Here is a 12,404-nt window from a genome sequence, read left to right on the forward strand (position 1 = left end):
TACTCCACTATGCCCCCTCAAGTCTTTGGACGGGTTATATAAACAAAGACTGATTACATAACATGCATGATGAGTCATCATTTGTGCTGTGATACAAAAAGATGTAGGGCCTTATGTCATATGACAACATGAAAAAAAAGTTTCAGCAACTTAATCAGTTCTACACCTGCTACGTAAAGACCTGTCACCCTGCCCAATGACTTCTGTGTCCTTAAACCCAGGGTTGTTATGGGGCAGGAGGCGTCTAAGAGCTATGGGGATTTTGGGATCTCCTTGGGGCATGGGAGGTGGCGTTGTTCGTTGTTGCTGGGGAGTGGTTGTTGCCAGGGGTTGAGTATGGCTGACAGTTGGGGTGTCAGGTAAGGGTTCTGACTCCTGATTTGCTGGAGTGCTTGGCACAGGTGGTAGTGTATGTGGCTCCTGATTGGTGGGAGTGCTTTGGAGAGAGGATGGTGTATCTGGCACAGGGTCTTGGATGTTGACGAGAGTCTGTTTTGCTGGTGCAATTTGCTCCTGGTCAATGCTTGAAGGTGGGTACTGGCATGGACGCGGTCCAATCCTGCTCCGTAAGTCAAAGTGTGATTGTGAAGGCGCAGTGGCGTCTGGTATTGCAGGCATGTATTTCCTGAGAAACTTGTGATTTCGGAGAGTGACCCTTCCTGAGCAATCCACCTTTACAATATACTGATCATGTTGGCGGACCTCCACTATGATGTCTGTCTTGTCCCACTTTGTCATGTGGGGTCCTGTCTGGTTCTGGATTCTGACCCTGTCATCAACTTTCAAGGGCTGCAGGAGCCTGGTGTGTTCTGTCAATCTCTCTGACATCTTCATGTGTCCCCCCCTCAGCGCTTCCTCTCGTGCTAGGAGAGTCTCCCTCCACGTGGGATCAGGTTCATATCGGCTTGGGAGAATGGGGATGAAGTACCCGATAGGCCTTCCAAGGATGCATTGGGCGGGCGATATGCCGGTCTCCTTGTCAGGTGTATTTCTATATCGAAGCATCGCTCTCTGAAAGGCATTAGTGTCTAGGGTGCCCCCTGGGCTGGTGTTGACAGTCTCTTGACTGTCTTCATTGCCACCTCTGCTCTACAGTTGGCATGCGGGTAGGCAACAGATGACACTTGATGTTGGATGCCTTAGTCCCTAAAGAATCTGTGGTCTATTTGGTTGTTTTATTTGCAATCTGGCGTGTTGATCAGTGGCAGGGGGTTAGGCCTAGCCTATTGTATTTTTTGGCGAAAGTGTGAGTCTCAGTTCAGTTGTATTGCTTGGTGCAAGTGTATAAAAGCAGTCTGGATTACTACAGGTTAGACTTTAGAGGGGAGATCTGTAGCAAGGCAGAGGAGGCCTGCTGAGAGTTTGGGTGGAGAAAAGGCTAGTTGGAGCCTCAGTTTATTTCTGTGTTGCGTGTGAGATTCCAACGCATTGGGGCCCCAATTGCCGAGGAAAGGATCACCATCCGGAGAGAAACAGGTTTGGCTAACCCCTGTTGTAAACACAGTCAAACAAAAGGTTAGTGTTAAACATTGTTTTATGTTCAAGTAACAATAGAATCTTTCTGTCTGAGTGGCTCTGAATTCTGGGCCCCCATCGGTAGTGATATCTTCACTAATGCCAAATGTAATGAAAGTTCTCTGGTAGGCTGTTAGCGGTCCACAATCACCCAGTAGGATTGTCCCCGGTGGTGGAAATAGTCTGCACAGACCATTTGGAATGGGTATACAGGAACACTTGTGGCGATCGGGGGGGGGGGGGGGGGGGGGCTTGCGGCTGGGATGGTGCGTAGCGACTACACTGAGAACACTTGTCTCGTAGGTTGTGGATGTTTGAGGTTATCCCTGGCCAGAAGATAGAGGCACCAGCTCTGGCCATCATGGAGGATGTGCCTTGGTGTGCCGAGTGGAGAGAATCCAGCACCTTCCTGCCTAGCGATAGAGTGACAATTACGCGATCTTTGTATAGGACTACGCCGTCAAGCGAGTATAGTTCGTCCTTCAGCGTAAAGTAAGCTTGCAATTCCGGCGGCATTTTCCTCTGTGTACCTGGCAGGCCGTCCTCGAGCATGGATAGTAGTGTGCACATCAGCTCGTCCCTGGCGGTTTCAATGCGAATGTCGTCCCATATGACGTTCCTGTTGTTCTCCAAAACAGCTGACATAGAAGTGATTTCGTGTTGCTCATCAATTGTTGGTGGCTGAACATGCGTGCCATTCATTAGCCCTGAGATGTCATCCTATAGGTAGAATCCTTCTGGTTTGCCAACGGAGTCGCGCGACATTCCATCAGCTGCTTTGTGGTGTATCCCAGGGATATGCACCAGCCGAAACCTGTACCGTAGTGACTTTTCCTTGAGATTTCTCAGTCTGGGGTTGGCTACCGCATCAAGGCAACGGTCTCCGAGGACCTTGAGTAAGGGCTTGTGATCCACTGCAACAATGAGGTCATTACAGCAGAGGACAAAGTGTTTGGCCTTATCAAGGGCACCCACAACTGCGAGGGCCTCACCTTCGATAGGAGCATATCTTGACTCGGCTCTCGTGGCGAATCTGCTCTCTACAAGTGCCACCTTCCAGCCATTTTTGCAACAGAGGGGTGTTGTGGGCTCACAAGTGCTGTGCTTCTGGGGCAGCCAGAAACCGATCCCTGTCTTGCTCCAATCTGTTGCTATGCATGTGGGGAGGAATTTGTCTCATATTTTAACCCCCTGTGTGATTTCTCTGACAATGGCATCCTCAGATTCCTCGAACAATTTGTTTAAGTCCCCAGACCATCTGAAAGGGGTGCTTGGACTAAATAGTGATTGGCATGGTCCCATTTTATCTGTGGCTGAGAATGCATATGCGACCTGGTTGATGAGGCCACACCATGACCGAACATCTATGATGTTTCTTGGCGTAGCGAACTTTCTGATCGCCTCCAAGAGTCGTGGGCATGGGCGGACTGTTGTGGCTGATATCTCAAATCCAGCAAATTCAACGGTGTCAGCAGCGAACACGAATGTCTCGGGGTTTAGGATGATGCCATTTCCCCCGCAGACATCTAGCCAGTGGTGTCGGACCAAAGCAGGGCATCGTCTACGCATTTGGTTTTATTGGTGATGTCTGACACGATCTCGTCGTAGCGTCTGGTGTAGCCATCGCTGGACGCGAGGTAACATTGGGGGGCAAATTTATACCTGTACCTACCCCTTGGGGTTATGAAGGCGGTCAGGTGTACATCATCCTCATGTAGCTTGACGCTGTGATACCCATTCCAAGCGTCGAGGACTGTCTTTTTCGTGTTGTGGGGTACTGACCTTGTCTGTAGGGATGGTGAGGCTGTGTGGTGCGTTTCCCTTTTGGCGTGTTTGTTCAGTGCCTGGAAGTCGACGGTTCTGCGAGGCTTACCGTTTTTCTTTGGGGCAAACAACCATTCTGTGACACCCTGTGACAGGTTCTCCTATAGGTACTGGCTGAATCACTCCGAGCTTGACGTCTTGGTCTAAGCCTGCCTTTATTTCATCCTTCCAGTGCAAGGGTACAGAGAGTGGGATGTGGTTGGCCAATGGCTTAGCTGTGTGGTCTATCATCAGGCGGAGCGGAGGACCATGCATCATGGGTAGCTCTTGATGTGTGCATGTGTTGAATGTGGAGGATGCATATAGTTCCTTCAAGTACCTCTCGACTCTGCCTCTATTTTCCAAGGTAGCCTTGAATGGCAGCTCCGTGGGAGGTTTGGGTGAGGGGAGGCGTTGTGGGCATCCACAATGGCTAGTGCTTGTGGAAGCTGAGTGCTTAACTTCAGCATTGGCGGATGGGATTTGCTCCCCAATTGTGGTAACTTGTCTGATAATATACCCAGACCAATGCATGCCTGTTTGCTCAGGTATAGTTTGTGTGTGTCATTTTTGAAGTATACAACCTTTGGGGTTTGACGGTGCCCGTCATTTTGTGCTTTCCCCGAGATGCGGAGTACAAGAGCCCCAAGGATGCGAATACGTTCGCCATTAGCAGCATTCATTTGCCTTGTGACAGGTGTAAGATGGCCCGTGTCCAATCCAAGCTTTTGCAGGAGTTCGACTCCTGCGAGGCTGGATTGGCAACCAGTGTCGACCATGGCCTTGCAACGTATTGCACCTATGCCCTTGGGAGGGGGTGAGAGACCTCGTGTGTCATAGTCAGACGTCTCCAAATGAATAGCTATATCAATAAATTGCTGGGGGTCGGATTGCCTCCGTTCCCGTTTTTTACACATGTCATTGTAGACTTGGTCTTCAAGTTTTATGACAATCTCCCTAATGGCATCGTTGCCAGTGTTGACACATTCAAATGAGCACAATAGATCAACACAGCCGTCAGCATTATTGTTTATAAAGTTCACTGTTGCTGGTGTTTTCGTTCTTGCGCCGCCGCGACATACATTTTCAAAGTGTCCCTTGATTTTGCACTGTTTGCAGATGTTGCTGAATGCAGGGCATGTCTTTTCCCCATCACGTCGTCTTGTGCCGTGGTTCTCCCTGCTGCCAGAATATCCACATGGCTTCTGTTGTGCGTGGTAGCTGTTGATGGCTGCTGTGGAAGTGCATGGGATGCTGCCGGGGAAAGCCACTCTCATGGAGGCGCTGGGCTTACCTTTTGCCGCTTTCCCTGGCCTCAACGAACCTAATGGTGGCCTCAAGTGTCTTGTCCTGATCTTGGTCGTCCAGGATTTCCAACTGGATGTCCGCATCTACTATGCCTCTAACGACTGAGTCTCTCAGTACATAGTCCGTGTATGGGACCTCGGTGGAGCAGTTGGGTCATGATATGTTGTATTTGCAAACGTCAGCTTGGCCCCTGAGATGAGCGGTGAAATTCCTGATAGGCTCATCCCTGTCCGGTCTCATATTGAGTTCTACACGAGAAACCATTATGTTTTCTTGGTGCACTGCCAGTTTCTCGATAGCCGGAAGATTGTCTCTTCACTTTCGCTCCGGAGGGAGCCGCCATTGGTGTGAGTTAAGTCTTTGCGTAGAAGCTTTCCACAACACTCAAGTAGCTGCACAGCCGCCTCTGGTCCTGAAAGACCTGTTGCTGCCTTGTAGTATGCCCATCTTGATTTGAAATAGACCCAGTCCTCTGATGTCCCACCTATGGAGACGGTCGGTCGTCGCACTTTCTCTACTGTAGGTTTCGATGAATGGGCAGTAGTATTGGTGTCATGCTCCTTACTGTGGAGTTGGAGGAGCACAACAGCAAGTTCGACAGGCGAGTCAGCTGGGGTTGAATAGTCACAGGTAGAGATTGGGCATGAGGTGGCAGGTATTGTAAATGATGAGGTGAAGGGGCCTCAAGTTGTGGTCGGGGCTATGGGCAATGGTGGGTCATCGATTAGTGATGGGGGCTTGAACCTCGTACTCTAATCATAATGAAGTATGATGATGCTAATTTGTTTCTCAACTCTCGGACGTTTATTACATCCAAGCAGGAGCAATGATCAGAGTACCCGAGAGACAATGACATGGCAATATGTTAGACAATACAGAAACATAACATACTCTACTAGTGTGGACGTGGGGGGAGGGGGAGGGTGGCGTTGGGGGATTTTTTTTTGTTTACATGAAGGATTTTAGTTTTTACTTTAAGTGTGACTATATGCAGAATAGGTTACTGCCAAAGTCGAGCAGTCTTGTTTTCTCGCAGTACTTTTTGAAGGCATTTTCAAATGAAGTATAGTCCGGGAACGTTGCCTCAACCACAATTGAAGTATCTGAATATTCAAACATTTAAATTTGAAAATCTCTACATCTAGCTCTAGAAATTGAATTCGATGCAAAAAATGCTCCCTCCCAGTCCTCGTAAAATGGCAGAATGAAAGATGACACCGAAATCTCTCAAATAACCCAAAAATCTCGAGAACGGAAACCGTTCTGAGAAATAGAGGTCAAGTTTATTTTCCCGAGCGTTCAGAGAAATAGTCACTTCGTAATAATAATTTTATAGTATTATAAGTACAATAACAGAATAATCAGTCGAAGTGACTATTCGGACTCGAGTCTGAATAGCCTCCCGTGGCTATTCGGACTCAATCTCCAATGCGCTTTACTTTGAATGGCTGCCTTTTGTTCCGTTTGGAAGGGTTTTAACTTTTCTCTTCTTTTAATTTCTAACTGGACTTCCAATTATCAATAATTTTATCTTTCTCGTCAAATAAAGCCTGTTAAGACTACCTCTTGATACTTATAATCCTTTGCTGTTCTGAAATTTTGATTTTCCATTTGTTTCACTGCTTTAAGCTCAGATTGCTAGTTCCATGTTTGCCTTTGTTGTGTAGTATTTCAGATTCAAAATCAGTATAAGAATGGCAGTGAACTTTGTTGGTTAATTAGAAAGTCTTCAGAATAATTGTACCAGATTTTGATGTTATTAAATTTTTTTATTAGGGGCTTTGTCAGCCCAAGCTTGAGACCTGGGTTCAATTCCTGTGTGGCGAGAATTTTTGACAAATATCTGCTGCGACAGAAACCGGTCATTTCGTTACACGGTCATCTCGTCACATCCAATTATGTGTCACGAAATGACTTCGCCCATCTCTCCAAAATCGTTATGCTAGTAGAGTTTTGGAGGAACATTGCCAGCAGTCTTTATTCTCGAAATCAATGGGCCGTGCCCTCTTGTTTTTGAGTAATTTAAGCCTTTAACTGCCCCCCCCCCCACCAACCCAAAAATAACAACTCAACAAAACTCACCCAGTTATAATATAATGGTGTCGCTGATCAGGTAAGCATGACGACTTGCAACCCCCAACACCCTTCCACACACCACCTAACCCTCCTAAAAAAATCATGATTTGCGATTGGCATGACAATGTGTGTTTGATGTACGCAAGTGTGGGACGAAATGACCATCTCCATTCAACCTTGTGGATTTGGGGTGTGATGAGATGACTGTGACGTCTTTACTGCACCGGTGTGACGAAATGACCGTGTGATAAAATGACTTTTACTCTCTAGGACGTATCTCTTCAGCCTGGGTTTGGACAAATCTAGAGTTCTTAATGTCCTCTATGTAAGTGTTCTCCCACAATACAAAAAAACAAGAGGTCTATGTCTGAAGGGCAGCTGCTATTTTTAATGTCTCAAGGTTAAAAAAAAACCCCACCATCTGAGTAAGGCACACAGTACTTTTCTAGCTTTACTTTTTGCCTGTGAATGTTGGGGTTTTATTTTATCAGACAGGTGAGTAGAACCATATGGTTGTGTTGTATTTCTAAAAATTATTTTAAGAGCTTGAAAGCTTATGCTCTTGCAGTTATGCAAGTCTCTACACTGCTAAAAGTGTCATGCAATTGCTCCTTACCTTGTATGTTATTTTTGGTAAGCTCCCACTGGATGAGCATAATAGGGAGGAAAGGGGGGGAGATATAGAGATAATGAGGAAGAGAGAGAGAGAGAGAGAGAGAGAGAGAGAGAGAGAGAGAGAGAGAGAGAGAGAGAGAGAGAGAGAGAGAGAGAGAGAGAGAGAGAGAGAGAAAGAGAGTTAAAGGGGTAGAGTTGCAGCCAGTACATTCTTTATGCTGACTGGTGGGCAGAGAGGCATGGAAAAAGTAGTTTGTTTCAGTTCATCTTTACCCACCTTTAATGAGTCTCTGGAGAGCGAAAGTGTAGTGTCATGCTCACTTGGGATCAGTTGGTCTGTCAATCATGAAACAACTCACATAATTTGATGTCAAAACCTCACATATTGTTTGAGACAATAGATGTTTTGTTTTGTGTGAGAGAGAGACTCACAGATGAAACAACTATCTGTCTTATGTGAACACACTTTTTATTGAACTTTTGACATGCGGTACTGACCACTTGCTACTATTACTATTACTTTTCTGTATTCAACAGGCAATATCACCTCCATCTTTTTCCTTGGGCCGGATCAGTTTATGTGTAGAATATGGGCGTATACAGTAGCAGTTTTGTGGTGGATCCAAAGTCAGATGTCGCTGTCTCTGGATTTTCTCATCCAAGCAAACCAAACTGGATCACAGCCCATGCTGTATCTACAGAGTGTAAGTACTCTTATAAATACATTCCTCTACTTCAGGAAGAATGATACAAGTGATCGAACCTCTGTGCTTACATGAATATAACATTCATAAAAACTGCACAAAATCAAGTTGGTGTCGGTTTAGTTGAAAGTTTACCATGATGTTTATGGTTTAGTTGATGGTCCATCACTGAACCGGTCTGACAACTGGTTTAGTTGAAGTTCTACAACAAAGTTTCTGTTATACAGGCTTAAGACCATCATTGGCCATGTTAGAAATGTTTGGGGGGGGGGGGGGGGGCGGGAAATTTTTAGGAGGGGTTTCGTTGGGGGGGGGGGGGCTGCTACCCTTATTTCTTGGAAAAGTTCCTATCCACTTGCTGTCTCAACTTACTTGTCACCACAAAATCTTTTTCCCTGAAAGATACCACAAAATGGTCTATACCACATACCCACACACCGCAAATATGTAAAGCCTCTACTTTTGGTCCAATTCCCCCACCGCTGTCGTTGCCGTGGCCAATCAGGCAGGATTTTGAAAAAAATTTCACATCTCACTAAAGTTCCAGTAGCAAAAAATTTACAGGAAATTGCCATTCAAGATAACAAGAGCACGTCGCCAAGAGCCTCCATATTATGACAGTCTTTAAAGGGATTCCATCTTTCCCATGTGGGTTCTCTTTGAAATAACCCCCCCCCCCCAAGATTGTAGAGTTTTCTTTCCTATCAAGAAGCTGTTTTGTTTTTTGTTTTTTAAAGTGTTTTACAGTGCTCACAACTGCATAATGTCATACGAGCGCAGAGGACACATTCAACATTTTTAGTTTGATAGGAATTAATTTTGAATTTTGTTCTGGTGGCAGCCTAAGCCTACTCTAAGCGATTTTGGACCACCAAGGTTTCTTTAATGTGTGCAATTCCCCCCCCCCCCCCCCCGACCTCCGGGATTTTTCACCCTTATCTGAGAGGGCTAGGTGTTAAATCTTACTTAACTTGAGATCAGGGGTGTTAAGAATGAGCCAAGGAGTCAAGGAGTATCAATAATAAGACTGCAGAAAGAGTCAGGAGCCCAGAAGAGGGGACAAAAGGGGGGGGGCAGAAAATGGAGATGAAAGCAGATGGCAGAACATGGTCAGAGAGCAGGAAAAGAGGTGAAAGAAGAAAATAAAAACATTTTCTGTCGCTGTCAGGTTTTGAACCCGGGACTGAGAGGTGTTTTATGTAAAACGTTGTAAATCATCCTTTTGGCAAGGTCCATACTTAAAGTGAAATTGGTCAGTGCTAAGGAACTGAACTTCTGGTGTCAGTGAGTTAATATCCTCAGATAATGATGCGAGATAAGGGTCCATCATATAAGCCATGTTAATAATTGACAACCCCACTGCCAAGGTTTTGGTCAGTAGTAATCAGTTCTCCTGATCTTGACCCAGGTCCAGTTTTTGATAATGGCATAAGTAATCTCAGGCTAAGGCCTTGAAAGACGAAATGATAATGGGGATGCTAGGGCCTATTCTTGTTAAAGCGGATGGTCGTAATGAGTTGAATTATTTAGCATCTCTAGAGAAACGTCAAGGTCGAATATTGAGCCCCTTCACAGCTGAAATGTTTGTTGGAGATTTAGAAACACATTGAAGTTGGTGAAACGGGATGTAATATTAATGATGATTGTGGTCAGGAGGAAAAAGAGGAGCAAGAGGCCTGATGTAAAAAAACCAAAAACAAAACAAAAACAAAACCACAAAAAACGCCTAACTTAAATAAAAAATATCCATTTTCATGTCAGCTGTACATTTTCTGCTCTTTTGTATGTACTTTTGTGAATATACATGTGCGTGTGTGTAATTGATATTGTGTGTTAACGTCCCTTTCAACACTGTTATTCAAGAGACGAGACCACCAAATTTAAAGTACGTGTATATATCTATCCGACAGCACCGAGCCATGTAGGTGGAGAGCTTTGACAACTCACCAAACAAATCAAGTGCATGAAGCATCATTCGCATCATAGTCCGTCATGATACAAATTGAGTCATTCGCATCATAGTCCGTCATGATACAAATTGAGTTAAACGGTGCACCAGAGAGAAGGGGGGGGGGAGAGAAAGGGAGGGAGGGAGGGAGAGAGAGAGAGAGGGGGAGAGAGAGAGAGAGAGAGAGAGAGAGAGAGAGAGAGAGAGAGAGAGAGAGAGAGAGAGAGAGAGAGAGAGAGAGAGAGAGAGAGAGAGTACTGCGTGCAGGAGAAGACAGAGAGACAGAAAATCGGTCGAGATGACCCTAGTGTCTCCGTAGAATGTGAACCTGATCCTAGTTCGACATCTGACGAGTTCATGATATTTTACTTCTTATCACTACGTTATCTTCTTCCATTCAGCAATTTGTTGTTCTTGAGTCTAAAGGTTCCAAATGCAACAAAAATGGCAATATTTTTTATGGGACCTTTTCACTCTACGCCTGGTAGTTAATTGAACGATATAATTATTGATCTTGTTCTGTATTCTAGACGCTAATAATAATATTGTCCTGTACTTGCCATGTTCACAGTTCAGTTTCCAGGTCTCTCTCTCTCTAAGACATAATTACGCTTGCCGCTGATTATACATAACGTAATACGTAGGCTCACTGCCGCCTGTCAAATACCGCATTTTTTGGCCGCGTTGATTTGTACAATTATGAGGTGCTTTTTAAAACTGAAATTGCAAGATCATTTATATTGTGCGTTTGAATTTCCCAAGAGCTTGAGAAAAATTTGTAATTATTAGAAACGTTAAAAATCAAAATCGTGTTGCTTCTTTTGCAAAAATACACGTTTTTGACTTGTGTCTGTAAAAAATTTTTTAATGTTCACGTGGACACCCGTTTTCGACCTCTAACTTTGTCATTGAAGACCGTTGTGTCCTATCACGCGTTAACCTATTGGTTATCCACAAAAGGTCACACCGAGGCCGATTTGTTGTGATATCAGAATATATCAATATTATTATGTTATGGGTGTCTTGCCGACCTCATCAGTTGTCAAATGTCCCTGGTTTGTTTTGCTAATCTGTTCTGTTCGCGGGACAGATAAACGCGTATTATAGGTCTACGGCAACAGATGGCAGATGTTTAGATGCCAATGTATCGATTCTTCCAAGTAGGCTGTATCCCTATGTGCCTGCCATAAACATTGTCCTCAAAACGTGCCTGTCCTGTAATCTTTTCCCAGTTGTGTCCAAGTTGTGCACAGTTTCTTTGCATTTGCATCTCTCTCCGCCATGTTCCTCTTTATTGTCTCTCTTTGTTCACATGGCCTGGCGATTACATCTCAGTGCATTTCTGGTTACACTGACTTGTCAGTTTTCTTTTCTTGGTTACTTTTGTCATTGATTGATTTAATCTATGCCCGATCCATCGCCTTCTTCCTTTCTCTGTTTCACTTCATTTTCTAGCTTTATATCGTGTTCACTCTCTTATGGTTCCCTTGTAGTGATAGATTCAAATGTATCTGGCCACAAATCAGTTCTGTTTCGGGCGTCCTCCCAGCATCTTTGTTAACCTCTAGATCTCTAGGTCTCTTCTTCATACAGTAAAATATTGCACGCTAGAGTCCTCATACCTTACCTCACCATTAATAAAAATTTCTCTAGGCGCCCGGCTCTTAATTAAATGCGTAGAGCGTTAAAAAATGCGTTAAAGCCCATACCACACCATATCCTCAGGAGAGCCAGCTGTCTGGAGTTCTAGCCTGCCTAGTGTATACATATTGTACCTATCGTATTTCGTATTAACCTTCATTGCGTTTGTGGCTTTTGTATTTGAGCTACTGTTGTGGTAATGTGAAAACAACTTTAAAAATGATAATGATAGAACTTAAAGGTTCCTCCTCTAGATGATATTCCCCAACTAACAAATGGAGACAGTATTGAAGAACTCTAATATTTTTTCCTATCAACATCCCTTTTACATCATACAAAGACATTCATGACTTAATTAAAACTCGGTGTTCTTTCGTTCAGTAATCTTTGTTTATTGTTGAGCTTATAGATCTGCATCACCTCCTTTCAGTGGAACTAGCAACAATACCAAACAACTTGAAATCATTTCTTTTGATATTCAAAATGCTAATTAATAACGACACACTTCTTCTAGCCGCACATTGCCATTCGTCCTATACAACATCAATATAGCCTGGGATTCAGTCAGTGGGGCCTCTCTGTGCCACTTCAGGTACACAAATATTTCCCTTTTTTTCACATGTTTTTGGCATCCTGTCTTTTCCTACACATTTTTTATCGCCATGTGTGTTTGTCAAAACTTTTCTTGTTAATTTCTGTTTACTTTATTATTATTATTATTATTATTATTATTATTATTATTATTGTTATTGTTATTGTTATTATTATTATTATATTGTTATTATTATTATTAT

The 12,404-nt window shown here is 44.1% G+C and overlaps 1 protein-coding gene across 1 annotated transcript in view; it reads left to right on the forward strand.

The window, feature by feature from the left end:
- LOC101845802 (ankyrin-3) overlaps nucleotides 1–12,404 on the forward strand; it is a gene marked incomplete in the record, with an annotated part of 29,897 nt that overhangs the window by 2,602 nt on the left and 14,891 nt on the right. The window contains 1 exon segment of the mRNA XM_005108044.3: nucleotides 7,855–8,021. Within this exon segment, the coding sequence (XP_005108101.2) occupies nucleotides 7,907–8,021 (115 nt within the window).

Source organism: Aplysia californica, unplaced genomic scaffold (genome assembly GCF_000002075.1).
Source record: "Aplysia californica isolate F4 #8 unplaced genomic scaffold, AplCal3.0 scaffold00654, whole genome shotgun sequence".
Classification (NCBI taxonomy): domain Eukaryota; kingdom Metazoa; phylum Mollusca; class Gastropoda; order Aplysiida; family Aplysiidae; genus Aplysia; species Aplysia californica.